This window comes from Mastigoproctus giganteus, chromosome 1 (assembly GCF_048544385.1).
Source record: "Mastigoproctus giganteus isolate SK-2022 chromosome 1, ASM4854438v1, whole genome shotgun sequence".
NCBI classification, from domain to species: domain Eukaryota; kingdom Metazoa; phylum Arthropoda; class Arachnida; order Uropygi; family Thelyphonidae; genus Mastigoproctus; species Mastigoproctus giganteus.
This window is the reverse complement of record NC_143575.1, coordinates 48,495,395-48,515,031: the sequence shown is the minus strand read 5'-3', so window position 1 is coordinate 48,515,031 and position 19,637 is coordinate 48,495,395. Positions and strand designations below refer to the sequence as shown.

General features: G+C 35.9%; 1 protein-coding gene across 2 annotated transcripts in view; it reads right to left on the bottom strand.

Moving 5' to 3' along the window:
* Positions 1–19,637, bottom strand: part of ATP7 (copper-transporting ATPase 1) — a 260,566-nt gene that overhangs the window by 77,189 nt on the left and 163,740 nt on the right. For both annotated transcript variants that reach the window (XM_090372608.1, XM_090372616.1), the window contains exon 14: positions 10,755–11,031. In XM_090372608.1, the coding sequence (XP_090228734.1) occupies positions 10,755–11,031 (277 nt within the window). The remainder of the gene's footprint in view (positions 1–10,754; positions 11,032–19,637) is intronic.

Here is a 19,637-nt window from a genome sequence, read left to right as displayed (position 1 = left end):
TATATAGTCTGACCTCTCTTTAATGAACTTCCATATAGCGAACGTTTTTGATTTTCCCTTGGTCAATTTATATTATTTAATTTTTTCGTAGCGATATAAGCAGAAGATATAAGCAGGAGACCATGGGGCCTTTAGGTCAAATATCGAGAGTAACTGCTTGAGTTTCTCCAAACTTTTGCCATCATATATCATGTATTAGGACAGTGGTTTTCAACCGGAGTGCCTCGGCACCTTAGGATGCCGCAACAACATTCCAGGGGTGCCACGTAATTTGGGTTTAAGTTACTTAAACTTATTATTATTTTTTTAATTTATATGTTTATTTCATTATAAAAAGTGTACAGTATCTTTAATTTTGTGGTGATCTATAATTGGTGTTTACTTAGTACCTCTATATAAAGAATAAAATTATATACTGTATATATATAATTTGTATTATGAAATGTAATTTTTATAATTATATTATTGTAATAAATAACATATATATTTTTTTAATATTATATATATATTGAGAAAATTGAGTAGGGGTGCCGCAAAATAAAATAAATTACTTAGGGGTGCCGTTATTAAAAAAAGGTTGAAAACCACTGTATTAGGATATCACAACCGGATCGACAGTGACCGAATTCATATTTGTAATTTGTAAAATCAGAATAAATATGAAAAGTATTTAACATGATTTACGTAAGAGTTGGTAGTTGGTGAGTTTTCTATCACTTTCGAAAAGAGTGGGTTAAGGCCATGAGATTATAACTATTTATTTCACCAAACAGTGGTCGAATCTTTCTTACAGCCAGATATTTACTTTATTTAAGAATTTGCATCTATTTGATGCAAATGGTCCTGCTGTTTTGTTTATGGTCGACTACAGAAAGTAATTTAAAATTTATATTATTTAATTTTTTCGTAGCGATATAAGCAGAAGTTTATGTATATTTTTTGACTATATATTAAATTAATATGATGATTAAGTGTTAGCCAGTAAAATAATTTAATTACAAATAGATACTGAATATCTTTGATTACAAATAGATACTGTAGCTTTCGAGACAAATCGTGCCTCTTTTTCAACAGAAAAATTGAAACTTAACGGACACAGTTATGCGTGTAGTGAGGCGTGCGAGGGCACGAGGTAGGTCATTCAATCATTAAACTGGCGTTCATTGTTGCTGCACGGACGTGCGCAGTTTTTCTCCAGCACTTGTCTAGACATAAAACGGTTCATGGCTCTCGAATTGCCGAATATATTGAGTGACTCTAACCAGAGGCGGTGTCGGGAGTGGTCAATTATTTCATAGTCCCGCTTGGGATTGAGGTCGTGGTGGGTGGACCTGAAGTGTTCCGCGATTGCGGACTGGTCGGTTTCAGCAAGGCGAATCGCTCTGTCGTGTTCTGCAAGGCGGTCTTGAAGACGTCTCGAAGTCTCTCCTATGTAGCAGCTGTCACAGTCTTTGCGGGCTATGCGGTATATTACAGTGCTGCGTAAGAGAGGGGTCACAGGGGTCTTTACACTGGAAACTAGAGAACGTAAGCTTCTACCAGGTAACTGCACACATTTTATGCGGTATTCTCTGAGGATTTTCTTAATTATATGAAAATAGTTTCCATATAATTAAGAAAATTTCCATATAACGAACTGATTTCGAGAGACCTGGGTGAGCCTTGTTCGCACCTCTGGCTTTTAGGCAATAGAGCTGATGCTATAGAAAGCACAAATTAAGAACTAAAAGGATTAAGAATTAATCGCTTTCCACAATTTAGTATTGCTCGTAAAGCATTTACTACCAAGAAGTTGCGCTGGTCAACTGCTATCTGTGTCCACAGTCATTGGCACAAATTAAAGAATATTTCCAACACGGACATTGGCTCTGGCTAACCTGTTTTGTTGTAAGCACCCTATTAGAGAATTATGAGAGTGATTTTCCTTTATTCCGGAAATTCATCTGTTGTTTCGCAGAAATGAGCCATCCACACTTTCACTAAATTTTGCCTGTCTCTGTATGGTAGGTACAAGTTGTCCCTAAATCAGCTTTGTTTTAGCATTGCAAGTAACCTTACAATGTCTAAGAGGAAATCCTTGAGTATAGTGTAAAAAGTGGAAGTGCTTAATAGTGTAGATTGCAGCATTAAAAAAAAAAAAAAGAGATCACTTTAAAATTTGGCATCCCTGCCAGTAATGTGTCAACCATTCTGAAAAACCATGCTTTTGAGGAAATGGGAACCAGTCGGAAGCATGCAAAATTATGCCTGTATGAAGATGTAGATGTAGATCAGGGCCATTAATAAAAGAAAAAGCTATGGAGTATGTATCTTTTCTTGGGCATAAAACTTTTCAAGCCAGTTCTGGTTGGCTCGACAAATTTAAAAGGCACCATGCTTACTCAAAAGAGTTATTTGTGGTGAAAGTGAAGGGGGGGGGGTTGTAATTGAAGAAGACTGTAGCCATTGGAAAGAGACAGTTTGGAAAAAAATTATGGAGTACTACGAGCCCAAAGACATATTGAACATTGATGAAACAGGTCTATTTTTTAAATGTTTGCCAAATAAGACACTGACTTTTAAAGGTGATAAGTGTATAGGTAATAAAAATAGTAAGGAGAGAATTACAGTCTTGGTTGGTGCAAATATGGCTGGTAATGAAAAACTGAAGCTTTTAGTAATAGGCAAAAGTAAACAACCTGATGTTTCAAAGGAGTAGAGTTGGACTACAATTACAACAAGAAAGCTTGGATGACAAGTGAAATTTTTGAACAGTGGATTTTAAAATTCGATAGAAAAAATGACGAAAGAAAACAGAAAAATCGCTTTGATTGTTGACAACTGCCCTGCCTACCTTCACTAGGTAATTTCACAACTTACAAGTGTGAAGCTTATTTTCTTCTCTCCGAATACCTCATCTAAACTGCAGCCAATGGACCAAGGCATTATCAAGAATTTGAAAATGCACTACTGAAGGTGCATGCTGAAAAAAATTATACTGAGAATAGAAAACAACCAACCTATAGATTCTGTTATAGATTTGCAGATGTGCATATCAGAGTTGGCAAAAGTTTGGAGTCAAGATGTGATGGAAACAACGATTAAGAATTGTTTTGCAAAAGCAGGTTTTGCTAAAATGCCAATTAACCGTGATGAGAGGGATGAGATGCTACAAGATATTGAGCAACCTTGAGAAGAACTCCAAGCGAGAGGTTTGATCAGTGGAGAAATTGTTCTTGAAGAAATTTTAGGAGTTGATTAATGATGTCATAGTAGCTGAATATCCGAGTGACTCCAACATTCTGGAAGGTATTCAAAGAACTAATGAGAATATCGAGGATAAGTTGTATGAAACTGAGAGCAATGAAGGCCTTCCAAACCTTCCAAACATGAAATATTTGCAGCATTTGAAACTTTGCAAATTAAGGCCTTCAGTGTGAAGAAAATGTGCCAGAAAACATATTTGAATGCTTAAACAAATGAGAACATTTTTATGAACGATGTGCAGTAAAATCCAGTGAACAACAAAAAATAATCAAATATTTTACAACATAATTCTTAAAAGTGTACTAATATATTGGGCACATCATGTAAGTAGTCATTTCTTAATATGCGTGTATTAATAAATTAATTGTTTTAAAATGTTAGAAAATATCTTTATTTCCACTTATTTCTGATTTATTTCCCATATTTTGCTGTATTACTGAGTTGAATTACAGTATTTTGTAATTAATGTTGAATTACATTTTGCTGAGTTGAATTACAGTATTTTTCATTGTTGAAAAGAACATATTTTTTTTCATAACGAATTTTTTTCAAGCAAACAATCAATTTCATTATATGGAAGTCAGACTGTATGTATATTATGTATTAATGAAAGTTGATGAGAAAAGAAAATAAAACAAAAAAGAAAAAGGAGGAAGACAAAATGGAAAGAAGAAGGGAAGCAAAGGGGGAAAGAAGATGTATAGATATAGAAAAAGTAAAAAGCATAAAAAAACAGAATAAATTACATTTTAAATATAGAATAAAAAGATATACATATAAATATATTGTCACATATCGCACAACACTGGCATCTCTTTATGTATTAACCAGAATTGTACGAAAAAAAAAAAAGAGAATATAGTGTCCTCTGTTTCTAATGTAAAATACATACCATGGCAAACCACTATTAATAAAACAAATTAAGGGAATAAAGGAGAATTAAAGTTAGAGTAGAAAATTTATATACAAGCAACACGATAAGTATAGGGGATTATATATAAAGCAGGCATGTATTTTATGGTTAATAGGACAGAGGAACTAAAGATAAATGTATAGAGAACAGTTAAAGAACTTAATTAACATAAAGAACTGCACCACTTGGAAAATACCTCCAAAAGTCTGCACCACTCTGCCCATTTACATGGACAGAGTGGTCCAGACTTGGGGAGGTATTCTGTGTTTGTGGGTTACCTATTTGAGGAGCCAGTACTCTTCAAATGGGTAACCCACTATCTATGGCTAACAGATCTGCAAAAATAGGTCTGATAGCCATAGATGCTCCACAGAGTAGTGGGGAATACAATGTTCACCACATATTTTGCTGTTGTGATGTTATCTGATATGTAATGTAGATGCTGTTTCACTCTCCACTTAAAGATGTGCTGAGTGGCGGCTGATTAGTTTGTTGATGTGATGGTTAAATCTCAGCTTTATGTCAAAAACAATTCCTAAATCTGAGTGATAAAAGACAGCAATTATAGCCATGCAGAGCACAGGTAAAGTGGGTGTTGGTTCTTTTCTCAATGAGTAGAGCATGCATGCACTCAAGACTTGGCTTGGCTCAAGCAAATTGAGGCCAATTTGCTTGAGGTAGCTCTTGCTAATGAGAGGAGTACATTGTTAATTTCTTCTGTGATCATAGTGGGGTCTGCATTTGTTTGGATGAAGGTCAGGATTTTTAAGTCATCTGCATATGACAATATATCTGGTCTCTGGCTTATAAGTGGGGAGATAATCGCAGTAAAGAGGCCAGAGAGGATCCCCCCCCCCCTCCATGGCACTCCTGTAGATATACCTTTGGCATAGACTTTTACCAGCATGGATTACAATTGTATGGTTCTGAAGGAGTGATAGGAGGAAAAGCAATGCATCTCCACAAATATATTAGTGGTCTTTGAAGTGTTCTAACAGCATCAAATATAGCTTTGATGTTGAGATATGTCATGAGAAGTTCTTTTCTCATATGCTGAAAGGATGCTATGAGTGGTGGCAAGAAGACTAGTAATAGCTGACCTGTTTGTTAATGAGAAATGAATTTGGGTCAGAGCATCTGGAAGTATCTGTTATTTGTTATTTGGTTTTTTTTTTAGGAGCATTAGCAACTAAGGCCATATTGCTCCGGGAAATGCGGTGGTCGTTCCCTGACCTTTCCGCATCCTCCGTATTTGGTGGTGACAGGCTCGAACCCCGGTCTAATCAAGAAGCGTGTGCTATGCACTGCTGCTCCTTCCCACCTGGATACGGAGGCGCCTGGAAGTATCTGATTTGTGAGTAAGAAGGAGGATCTTTTGTAGTGGTTTGAGAAAACACGAAGAGCTCTAAAGAATGAAATACTCCAGATAACATGCATCTTCAATAACTGTGGATATCCACATGAACTCATATCAAAAATGATAAAAAGGACAATAGAAAAATTCTCCAACAATACATCTAACCTTCCACCATCGTGACCTTCTCCCCCTCTCCAAGACCCAAGAGATTGCCCTAGGCTTATATAGGAAAAAGCAAAAGAAAACTCAGAGTCAGAATAAAAGAACATAAGGACACTGAAAAAGGTAGAGTAACAAATTCAGACCCGGCTTTCCATACATGGACAGAGGATCACAAATGGGTATTTTCTGAAACAACTGGTTACAGACATACCATAAACATACTCTTCAAAGAAGCCTTTTTAATTGAGGTATATAAGGCTTTGAGCAAGCTCAATGCTGATGGGATTCTTCCTCTTGCTCAGATTACTCACCTGAGGGGACGTAAATTCAAACTGAGGAAAGATAATTGTAGAACAGATGTGTGGAAATTTGCCTTTAGCCAGTGGGTGGTTGATAGTTGGTAGAAACTTCCATCTGTTGCAGTGGAGGTCAACAACTTAAATAAGTTCAATGCAGAACTAGACAAACATTTGGAGTTAATGGATGGGTGAAATGGGAAGGTTTTTTTTTTTTTTTGGCTGATGCTATATAAGCTTACTTTCTTGCATCATATGCCTCTACTAATGCTAAGATGTGATTGTGTACATGCATTTGTTTTGTGCACCAGAATATGTCAATATGTTAAAAAAAGTGTGCTGTGCATATCTGTAGGCTCGACAGATATGTGACTGGTTGGAGTGTACGTGTTATCTCTTGTGTCTGACAGTGTCCCCCCCTTCCCAACTTGACTGTGGTGGAGGTAACCAACCATCTCTGCTGACACTACCAGATTCCTTTTCTCAGGCAGCATAGCATGGGATGGGATGTCAGAGCTCTTTAGACAAAAAATGCCTAGATGTGGCCAAAACCGCACACAGGGCCCCCCTGACCCTATGCCTCTTCTCCCATTCTCTCACCCAAGGGATCTGCCCCCCACATCTTTTGCCTGGTGGGCTAACACTCTAAATGCTATCAGTACTCTAAATAGTTCCCACAAGAGAGGATGGGTTGCCTCTACAGGAGTGCCCTTCTACCTTCTTTTTCGTATAGCACGATAGTTTTGTTCCTAGAAACGCTCGTTTCTAGGAACATAGGTTTAATTTCCTTTTCTTTTATTAATTATTATTTTTTTATTTTTATTATTATTATTTTTTTCATTTGTTATTATTATTATTATTATTATTTTTTCATTTGTTATTATTATTATTATTATTATTTTTTTATCGTTCGTTTTATTCCTTTTTTTCTCTTTGGCTGGTGCAGCATAAGCCATAGGCTTTTTTGCACCATGCGGCCATTACTAATACTAATATGCTCTGAAACGAGGAATCTCCAGAGAGATTTTGGGCATCTGGTGTGCCCATTTGGGTGGGTGGCTAATGGCTTGCTCTTGATATCTGAGTGGAGGCACATCAATGATAGATGCCATTTAGTATTAGCATTAGTAGGGGCATATGATGCAAGAAAGCAAGCTTTTGCAGCATCAGCAAAAAAAAAAAAAAAAACCACTTCCACTTCACCCCTCCATTCGTTCGAAATACCTGTCCAGCTGAGCCTTAAATTTATTTAGGCTATCAACTTCCACGACAAGGGATGGAAGTATTAGCAGTGCTTTTTTTTTTTTTTTTTTTTTGCAAAAAAATATAGGTGCCGGTACTCATTCTTTGCTATCAGGAAAAATTGAAAATTAAAAGGATATGAAAAGTACTCTAAATTTCCCCCCCCTGATATTGTTACTTTAGTAGTAATGTTTTTAGAATAAGAACAACAAATTAAGTATATTAACACAGTTTATTAAGCATAAATATATTATTCAAGTATATAAAAAAAATAAATAAACTGTGAGTAAAATAAGTAAAAATAATTTCATAAAGTTTTTGTAGAATACTCCAAATTTTTATTAAGTTCTCATCTGACACCCTACGCCGACTTCTTTTCCTCCTCTTTGTGTGTCGGTTGCTGAATGAAGTTTCCGAAGCAGCCACGAATCGACATATTTTGCTGGATCGAAGCGGGTGGGCCTACAGTTTTAAGAAACAGTAATGAAGAAACTGTTTTTGTCATCAACGAAGCACTGGTTGGGCTGGCAATCAGATTCATTTGTGAAAATCCTCGCTCACATTCACTCAGTGAAATTGGTATCGTACTCATCAAATGCTTCAATTCTTCCGAAACCTTCTTATCAATTAGGTATCCCCGAAATCCACTAATTGCATTTAACCGTAATTGACAATTTTCTAACTTCATTTTCACCAAATGCTAACAATTCATATTTAGAAGGATTAATACCTTCATTGTCCTATTGTCATTGGTATTGTCACTAGTTCTTAAATTTGAATTTTTTTCTTTTTTTTTTTTGAAACTGTCCAAAATAACAGTCATTCAGATATTCAGGTGCTGTGACTATGTAAACTGAGATAGGGAAAATTTACGGAAAAATGTGGATAACGCACTTCCGCCAAACAACAGATGATTATTTGTCGCGATAAAAGAAAATCACTTCTCTAATTCTCGAATGGGGCACTTACAGTTGATTCATAGTGGTGTCCAACCAACAGCCAGCGAGGAAAGTGAACTAAAACAGCATTTTAAATTTTGTTAATTATCAAAAACATTTTCTAATTAAATGTTTTGTTCAGTAAATGTAATTGTGTATTGTACTTAATAAAATTTTTGAATATTTTCAATTTTACTTTTACGTGCAACAAGATATCGAAAATGTAAACACACTAAAGAAATCTAACTTTGAATTTTTTTTAATATGGCCCCTGTACAGGAAAAGGTTGGACACCACTGCAGTAGAAGGTGGGCCAGATCAAGGTGAGCAGATCAAGGTGTATTGGGAATACACCTTGATCTGCACGCTCTTGATCAGTGCGACTTCTCCTCATGTGGGACAGATGGTCAGATAGGTTTTATCAGGTACTACTAAATTGTAGAATGCTAATCCCTTTAGCTCTCTTAATTCACGGCAGCACTAATTGCCTAAATTGTCTGAAGGCTAGAAAAGCGAACAGGGCATACAGAGTTAATTCTCCCCTAATGCATTCGCTATATGAAAATTTTCTTTGCCTAACAGAAACTATTTTAAATGTAACTTCCACGGGGAATTCAAAATAATTAAACAGAGGTCTGACTGAGTAATTTAGAATTATAAAAATGGTTATACAGTTTTATATAGAAAAAATCTTAATTTGAGATTAAATTAGAACTAAATTAGATTAGATTAGATTAGAACTAAAAATCTTAGAATGCAAATTTAGCAAAAATAAGCTTAAAAAATCATTTTAAACTTATATGAATAGTTGGTAAACATGTGAAAAAAATTTATGGAATATTACAAATTTTGAAGTGCATTGCATCCAAATGGCGTACCAGCACCTGTTAATAAAGGTGCCGGTACGCTGTACCATTGCGTACTGTCCCAAAAAAAGCACAAAGTATTAATAATGGATATGTGGTGCAAGGAAACCTAATGTTAATTGCTTCACCAGCCAAAAAAAAAAAAAAAAAATAAATAAATAAAAAAAAATAAAAAAATAAAAATAATAATAATAAAATTAAATAAAATAAAGATTACTAAATAATAATAAGACAAAAGGAAATAGACAATCTATGCATTTTCCTCCTCCTGTAGGTAACTATCCAGCTGACTTCTGAATTTCCCCAAACTGTCAGCCTCTACCACTCATGTAGGCAACTTATGATTCCAGTAATTTATAACTCGCTGGCTAAAATAAAACTTCCTACAATCCAGTTTAACACTCTCTCCATGCAACTTGAATTTATGGTCTCTAGTTCTAGTCTCATTTATAATCATGAAGATTTCATTCTCATTCATTTTACTATTGCCTCTCAGAGCCTTAAACACCTCAATCAACTGAACTCTAAGGTGCGTAGTTCCCAAGTTGTGCAACCCGCATATTCTGAGTCTTTCTTCAAAAGGACGTCCTTTTGACAATCTCACTAGACAAGTTATCTGTCTCTGGACCTTTCAAGGCTGGACATGGTCTGATATCCAGACTGGATCAGCATGGGGTCAGATCTTTGCTCTTGTGGAGAACTAGAAACTAGCTCCACATTATGCTTAATTGGATGCACTGTATGGACCTATGTGCTCAACAGGAACTTTGATGGACTTGATGCTCATGCATGATATGCCACACCTCTGAATGACTGGTCTTGGTATATGCAACAGCAGGAATACCAGTGTGAAGGGTGGTCTTCAATAATCTGCAATACTTTCTCTTCCAACCTTGACATTTATGTGGTTCTTGGAAATTCTGTATTATGCATCCTCCATATCATTGTATTAGTTTCTCCAAGGCACTGATCTATTGTTCCAAAGGTGTTAAAATGTGATTGTTATCACAAAGGAAAACATTCCTGGTAACACTCTGACTTGTTCTCAATTGTTGAACCATATGTCATGCAGCCATTTCTTTGAACTGTACTTATCCATTTCACAACAGCAGATTTAGTAGACAAACTGGGTAAAGAGCAGGCTTGCAACTCTATAGCACTATTGAACTGAATCTTGCTATTCTTCCAGTAGAGGATATTTCCTCTACTTATAAAGCAAATCGGTGTTGAATTTTTATTTTCCTGATTTTAATGAAATTTGGAATGGTTCAACGATAAGTGTATCTAAAAGAGTCAAATATAAAATTTCATCAGGAATCAAGTTGTTGAAATGTGGATGTACATGCTGAAGTTAATAGAACATTTGCAAATGTGCCTAAAAAGCCTAAAATACCCTTTCATGCATTTAAAAAAAAAAAAAAAAAAAAAATCACTAAATGTTGGTAGTAATTTAGATGTTCAAAAGAGTAAATATGTTCACTTTTTGGTTTAAGCACACTCACTCCTATTTAAATCGAAATTACTAACTAATCATTTATTTTTACATGTTTTATGGTATTTGATTTTATACCAGCAAACTATGGCTTTAAATTTTTATATTATGCATTATGCATGAAAGAGTATATTTCATGAAGTAGGTGGGTACAGCTTTTTAAAGATTACTTTAAATTACATTAATTACAGATCCACATAAGTTTAATGCCACTATTTATTTGAAATTAAATCTTACCTTACCTGTTTCCCCTAAACTTTGCAAAAGGCTACTTGCAAGATTTAATGCAACATTATGCTGAGTACTTCCAGCTGTTCCTCTGTCCACTATTACATTACAAACAGAATCTTCTTTTAATTTTTCTGACTGATTATAGTGTTTACTTTGGGCATTAACCAAATTTTCAACGTCGTCAGAAGTACCCAGCATATGACTGATACTAAGTACTTTACAACGGAGGCCACAACCAGGTACTGCAGAAAAATCTTCACATTTTCCAAAGAATTCGGTTTTGAGAGTCTAAATGGAGAGGAGAGAAAGAAAGGGGGGAAAGAGTAATTCAAATGAAAGATTTTTTGACTTTTTGGCAAATTAATTGAATTTTAAACTATATGGTTAATTGGGTTAACAGTAATAATGATGTCTGCAACATTCAAATTTCATATCATCAAGAGGCGTGTTAAAGTGTTTTTTCTTCTTCTTTTTAACAAGAAACTAAGTTTTCATAAACTGAACTTAGCAGTAAGCACTCCGCTTTCACTAGCAATAGAAATGTCTTTCTATAATACCACTTCTGCAGCAGCAGTCAACCTGGCTGATAACTGACATGTATTCCAACTGCATGATTCTACAGTTAAACGTTTTTTTTTGGCACTTTGTAAGAGGTTCTTTATAGAGAGATTTTTTCAAGACTATCACATTTGCATTTGAATATCATTATGTGCATTTTACAATTTTGTTAAAGAATATTTCCACCAAGTTCATTTTATGACAAAAACAATGCCACAGAAGAAGTGCTGGTGGTGGACACAGAAGGCTAAGAAAATGAGTAAGAATAGGAGAGAGAGGTTGCTACGTTACTGATTTGATCTGCTTCCTTCACTATCAAACCAGAAATGAGCAGTGTACATTAAAGTGTTGTGTTTTAAGCCTCTTGCAATTGTAACGATGAAAGCAAAATGTGCATGCATCAACTTTTGTAAGTTATGTGAAGATGGGAAAAATTTTAATGGAAACCTACGAATGTTAAGAACTGCATTTGGTGAAGCTTGTTTAACTAAAGCTGCTATTTATTGCTGGATGAAACATTTCCAAGACAGTCAAGACTCTCTAAGATGACCAATGTTCAGTCAACCCATTTCATCACTGCTTCAACTTTAAGCAGTGATGAAATAGTTGCTAAAGTGCATGAAAATATATGTTCTGGCTAAAGATTTGCTAATGAACAAGCTCTCTGAATTATTCCAACTAATTTTAAGTGAAAATCTTGGCATGCACAGAGTGTCAGCAAAATTTGTTGCAAAATGATCGAAATGTTCCCTACTGACAACTGTGAAGGAGGCGTTGAAAAGAGGGGCAGAAATTGTTCTTAATTTCATCATAAAATTACTACTGGCTATAAAAACATTGGTGTATGGCAGTGACCCTGAAAGGAATTCCAGCCATACCCTGTCAAAAAAAGCAGGATATATTTGATCAAATCTGATAAAAAAAAAAAAAAAAAAAAAAAACACTTCTCATTTTTTTTTTTTTTTTGACATTGCAGTTAGTTGCCGACTTGCGTCGGCAACTAACTGCAATACATAACTTTGGACTTATGTATATTTTTCGGTAAAATTGTAAAGATACTTTCTGTATAATTTTTAAGAGTGAAGTCAAACGAAGGAACAATAAGTATAAGTTTTCACTTTTGTTCCCATAAAAAATACGTTGGATAATAACCTGCAGCATAACTAGAATCTGGGTAAATAACTAGAGTTAACATTCACTTTTTTGATTTAAAAATTCTGAAGAAATATTCAACATGTGTTTGAGACAGGTGAACTACGTCAAAGCACTTCAGAGAAACCCCCATAACGTTCAAGCAATGTGGATTGTGTCCCATTGGCTATTTCTTCAGAGAATTAAAATCTAGCCCTTCATCTCTATACCCTTTCCTTCCTTTCTTTCTGGATTGCAGAGTCAGTTCAGTTTCGTTTGAGAGCGAAGTGGGAGCTTTTGTTTGCATTTTGTATGTAATGTTTATTACATATGTCAGGTTATTGTGGTGAAGTTGAAATTCTCATTGTCCTACCATTTTCAACAACTTTGCATGAAACTATCATTGTGTAGTGTGTGCTTCATTTGCATTTTGTGTGTGTGTGCACGCACATGTGTGTCATAAGGTGTGACAGTATCTTTTTTAACTTAACCCTGTGAAGTTCTTTACAGAAAATTTCATTTTTGGCTGTTATCATGGTCCCACCTAAGAGAATAAGTGACAGTGGTACTACTTCACCACTGTCTCCAGATAAAGTTTTCAATTGTTATGGTATATAAATATTTTCTTCATTCTTTTGAGGATATTGTGATTTTTGTTATAGTCATACCCAAGTTACGTAAAACTCGACTTGTGTAAGAAGTCCTGAAATGTATCTCTTAAGTATGTTGGGGACAGACTATATTACAACTTTGTTCAGAAAAGTAAGATGGTAAACTACATTTTATTGCATACAATATCAATCAACAATTTTCAAGCTACCACTCACGACTGAGGATGGCTATTCAACCTTAAGGCATTAGCATATATTAGCTCAGAAACAACTATTGTTATCTGTGGTTTCCCCCCTAAGCTGCTAATATCTTTTTAACTGTACAGCATTGCCTGAAAAGGCAAATCTCCCATACATTTAAATAGCTGGTATTTAAAACCAGCAGAACAGCTGTTTCAAAGCTTAATGGCCTCTCATTTGTTGGCAAGTGGTCTCTATTGGTAAACATAAGCTGAACTATGAATAAGGTATGCTGTCTAAGTGAACAGACATACAGTATATAGAAGTAAAACTTTCATTTAAATACATAACAACCTTAAACACCCGTAGAACTAAGCTATATTTTCTGGATGCAGGAAATATTATAATTTTGCAGGGGGGCAGTCCAAGGCAGCAGTTTAAATTAAATAAAATTCACATGGTTTAGTAAGTTGTATTTTGATCACTGGGATATTTCTGCTCCCACAAAAGACCAAGCTCAAGTATTCAACCTCAAAACTTTGGCTTACGTTCAGCTTAGAGACAAATACCAATATTTAAGAACCATGAATAACAATATTTGTCTTTAAGCTGAATATAAGATGAAGTCTTAAAGTTGAATACTCGACCTTGACCTCCAGTGGGGGCAGAAAGTTACTCATGATCAAAATCAAATGCAATAACATGAATTTTATTTGATTTTAACTATTTTGTTGAAATATCCCTCTACAATCCTATAGTATTTCACTGCAGAAGAAGCTGAATATCCACACACCACCTGGTTGCTCACATAGAAAAGATATGTGCATTAATTTGCTAATAGAGACTAGACACACTCCAGCTGATGAGAAGCCAGTAAGCTTTGAAACAGCTGTCCTAGGGGTGTATTGGATATTAAAATGTACATTGAATAGCCACTTTATTAGGTACACCTACCTAATACAGTTGGTCGTCGACTTACGACCGACTTCCGTTCTGACTGACAGGTCGTAAGTCGATCTGGTCGTATGTCGGCCATATATTTATTAACAGTATTTTTTAACCTTTCTAATCTTTTTATCATCTTGATGATTTATTTTTATAATCTTTTATTTTTCATTTTAAATACAGTAATGTTTTTATCTTTTACTTAGCGATACTGAATAAACCTTCGTTTCTACGCCTAGGCTATCTCTCTCTCTCTCTCTCTCTCTCTATGAGGTTAAATTCAAACGTTCTCTACATTTTAATTAGTTTATTATTCATACTGTTTATAAAAAATCAAAACTACAATCTATAATTATAATGTACTGTAAACACAAAAATAGAATCTAAAATTAATGTAAAAATTAATACAAATGAAATTTACAAAATCAATTTTCAATCTTTGCTTGTGCTGGGTTGTGCATCGTTAGGGCCATGTTCTTGGGTTGAGGTTAGGAAATGTTTATTTATAGAGACATTATGCAAAGAAAATCTTTTTTTTAAAAACGCTTAAACCACCCAGTACTAGCCTGAAAATCTTCTGTGTAATCGTCTCCGGCGCGTGATTTTAAACTGAAACAAACTTCTAGCCTTTGCTTGCACTGTGTGAAGGCTCATGGGTGTATTTTTTTGTATTAAATCTTCCATCCACATAAACAACAATTTCTCCATTTCATGGATGGGTTCCTGTCGTTGTTTGGTTAAAATTGTAGACTTAATAAGTGCAGAACCTTTCACAGCTTCCCGAATTCTTTCTTTGTCCCTAAGTATCGTCAACACCGTGGAATGTGATAACTTCAAGTCACATGCTATCGTATTCACTTTCTTTCCGCCTTTATACTGCTGGATAATTTTCATTTTACACTCTAAATCAATAGTTTTCCTTGACTTTTTAGCTGGCGTATATGTAGATGAAGTCATTTTCCTTTTACTAAACATTTTATGCGTATTTCAGTAGAATTTTAATTAATACACCACACGCAACAGATACTTGAAAGCGACTGGGTGTATGTAAGAGAGAGTGACTGGGTGTATGTGCCTGGTGCTGTCTTCAGGCCTCCCGTCATCGATTAATTTATTTATTATTATTATTATTTTTTTTTGTGGTCGTAAGTGCGGCCGGTCGTAAGTCGCATAGGTCGTAAGTCGACGACCAAGTGTAGTGAGTTGATCCCCTTGTAACCCATAGAATAGCCTGAATTCACAATGGATGGAATAGACTCCTGCAGGTGTAAAAAACATTCCACAGGAACCCTGATCCATGCTGACTCAATTGCTTCCATTCATAACTGTTGCAAATTGGATGGTTGCAGAGCTCAACTTGAAAGAGCTTGTTCCATCTCATCCCACAGCTGCTCAACTGGATTCAGTTCTGGCAAATGAAGAGATTAATGTAGTAGTCTGAATTCACCCTCATGTTTCTGGAAACAGAAACATGAGTGAACTGTGGCCAAAGTGAAAATTATTCTGCTGGAATAACCCATTTGCAGATGGATATACCACAGCCATGAGGGGCTGAAGCTGGCAGGAAACTGTTTCCAAAGTTATCCATGACACAACAACATGGCACATCAAAATGTTACTCCCCCAAAAAGCATAGTTTATGGCAATGCTGATATAAATATGCTATAAGGACCTGGGGGTGGTTGTGCAGGCAGATATGAAGTTCTCTGAGCAGTGCAGACGGGCTGCAAGAGTAGCTCATGGTGTATTGTCAATGATATATAGGAATTTCTAGCAGGGATAAGGAGGTGATTATTCCCTTGTATAAGGCAATGGTCAGGCCACACCTAGAGTACTGTATACAGGTCTGGGGGCCTCATTTCAAGAAGGATGTAGAGCTGCTGGAACGAGTACAGAGAAGGGCAACAAGATTAGTGAATGGAACAAAGGGGTGCTCTTACGAAGAAAGGCTTAAGTTTTGCAAATTACAGTGTCTGGAGACTAGGTGCCAGCGAGGTGATTTGATAGAAGTGTATAAAGCCTTGAATGGTTTGAGCATGCTCAATGCTGATGGGATTCTTCCTCTTGCTCAGAATAATCACCTGAGAGGGCATAAATTCAAATTGAGGAAAGACAGATGTAGGATAGACGTGCGGAAATCTGCCTTTAGCCAGCGGGTGGTTGGTTGGTGGAACAGACTTCCATCCCTTGTCGTGGAAGTTGATAGTCTAAATAAGTTTAAGACTCAGCCGGGCAGGTATTTTGAAAGAACAGAGGGGTGAAGTGGAAGTGGTTTTTTTTTTTTTTTTTTGGCTGATGCTGCATAAGCTTGCTTTCTTGCATCAAATGCCTCTACTAATGCTAAATCACAACAGAATCAATTATTATTGTTCCAACAATCCAAAAGAAATTGGCCCATGCATATATTTACATTTTATGAACCCTAAATCATTGTACAAAAGCAAAGCTAAGCCAAAAAAAAAAAAAAATTCTATATTAGTATTAAACCAAATAACTACACATACCTACAATGTGATACTTGTGCCTGCTTTGCTGAACACACACAGCACAGCGACAAAACAAGAAATATTGTAAGGACAAACACACAAATAATTTTTGAAAGCAAGTGTTGGATACTCACTTGTAAAAATGGCGCATTATGAAATATAACAATGAGTAGCATTACAAACATATATAAAAACTATAATTGGAAGTAAATAATGTACAGTTAATTTATTACAATAGGTAAAAGTTCTCAGTTGTAAATTTCTAATCATAATATGTATAGTATCATTTATAGGTATACAGCTTCTGAAAACTTCGTGGCACACCGGTTGCGGAACACTACCCTATGGCATCCAAATATTGCTCCACTGGTATCAAGAAGCCCAATGGGCACAACAAAAACACTTTTAATGATACGTGTCATACCATTACATCACCACCACCATCACCAGCCTGCATTCTTTACCAACCTAGTGGCTGGTGAGATCTAGGTTCGGTTCAATTTCTGTTTCTCAATTCTTCTTCACCTTATCTTCACTTGGGGTTGTAGTTAGCAATCTTAGACAGATAAACTAGGGGTTTGTTTCCTGTGAGCTATTCAGAGTTTTTGAGACCTAATAACACAAAACCCAGCCTGTGAACACATAATTCTGCAGACAACTACACATATGAATATAAGTGATAAGCTTGGATACCATTAAAAAATAATAATGATGTAGTTAGTTTAATTAAATTGACTAATGTATTAAATAGAAATAAAATAAGTTTTTTTTTGTAAGGCCTTGCATTCTTTCTAGGCAACAATGTTCCAAATAAAGTTGGAACATTGTTGTGCTTCACTCTGGCACCTTCATTCTACATTCATTTCTTGATTGTGAGCTACTTTTGTAAATTTAGGTAACTTAATTGAATGATATTTCTGTATGGTTAGGAAAATGAAACTAATAAAATTTGTATTTCTAATTTACAGTTAAAAGAAGACTGCACTGGATCAGCAGTGTAATGTTCCAAAAATGATCAAATGCCATAGATTGCAGTTCTCTGCATGGCCTTTTGATGCAAGCATCTTGTTTCAAACTTTCCACAACTCAACTTACTGCACAACTATAATAGAACAAATAATAGAACAAATAGAACTATAATAGCACAAATATAATAGAGCAAGCTTATCTGCGAAAAGATCTAAACCTCCCAAGCACTTCCTAATTCATTTCACAAATATACGTGGTCTCAATTCTAATCTCAACGATGTCCATTTCCACTTGCAGTCTTCCAAACCCCATGTACTTTTTCTGACTGAATCTCAGTTATCAGTTGATTCAACTACTGCTCATCTCAGATGTCCAAATTATTTGCTGTATGATTCCTTTCGCCTCAAAGGTGGTACTTGTGCATATGTCCGTTCTGATATTCCCTGTCAGAGACTTGGCAATTTGGAATCTCCTCTCTTTGATCTTCTCTGGCTTAAAATCTCTCTACCTCATTGTGTAAAATTCATCTGTTGTCTCTACCGTTCTCCCAACTCCACTAATCACTTGGAGCTCTTTGACTTCCTCTCTTTGCAACTTGACTTTCTCCAGTCCAACTTTCATAACAGTGAGGTAATTTTCCTTGGTGATTTTAACGTTCACAACTCCAGCTGGCTTCCATTTTCTAGTCACACCGACCCAGCAGGTCGAGATGCTGAGGCTTTTGCAATTACTAATGACCTAGCACAGATTGTTCATTTACCTACAAGAATACCGGACAATCCTAATCATACAGCCAATACGCTTGATCTTTTTCTCACAAACAACCCTTCTAAGTACAAGGTTGAAGTGAGAGGTCCTTTAGGCACTTCAGATCACAACTTGGTGATTGCCTCTTCTCCAATGGAACCTTTATCTCATGGCTATTCCCAACCTCGTATTGTTTGGCATTACAAGAATGCAAAATGGGATGACCTGCGTGACTTCTTTTCTTCTTTTCCTTGGTCTGATTACTGTTTCAAAACTTCTGATGTCAACGTTTGCTCAGATCGTGTCAGTGAAATTATTCTTGCAGGAATGGAATCCTTTATCCCACACTCCACTTTAAAATCTCGTCCTTTATCTAAACCTTGGTTTTCCAATAAATGTGCTAAGGCTGTCCAAGAGAAGAATGTTGCATATCGTAATTGGCTTGTTTCTAATTCTTCATTTTCTGCCTACACCAAAGCTCGCAACAATTGTAAAGCAGTTATTAATCAGTCCAAACTAGAGTTTGAACAGGCTAAGAGTAGAAAACTTGCTTCTTGCCCTAATGGTAGCCGAGCATTCTGGTCTCTTGCCAAAGCTATTGGCCGCAACTTTTGCCCATCTCTGCTCCCACCTCTGTCCAAACCAGATGGTTCTGTTGTCACTTCAGCCAAGGATAAAGCTGACCTGCTAGCATCCCATTTTTCTTTGAGCTCATGTATTAATGATCTTGGTAAAACACCTCCCACCATTCCCAACACGCTCCATTCAATGCCTCCTGTGGTCGTCCGTCAAAAGGATATCAGAAGGATTTTGATGAATCTTGATGCTAAGAAAGCTCCAGGTCCTGATGGTATTTCTCCACTTGTTCTCAAAACCTGTGCTCCTGAACTTACTCCTATTCTTTGCCGCCTTTTTTCACTTTCTTATTCAAAAGGTGTTTTTCCTTCTGCTTGGAAATTTGCTCATATCCAGCCAGTTCCTAAAAAGGGTGACAAATCCCTCCCATCCAATTATCGTCCCATTGCAATTACTTCTACTCTTTCTAAAGTAATGGAGAAATCAATTAACCGCCAACTCTTAAACTACCTAGAAACCTTCCGTCTGATCAACGATCGCCAGTATGGATTCCGTCAGTGTCGATCCACTGGTGATATTCTGGCTTATGTTACCCATTTATGGACTAATTCAATGGAAAGGTTCGGTGAAACACAAGTAGTTGCTCTTGACATCTCAAAGGATTTTGATCGTGTTTGACATAAAGGTCTTC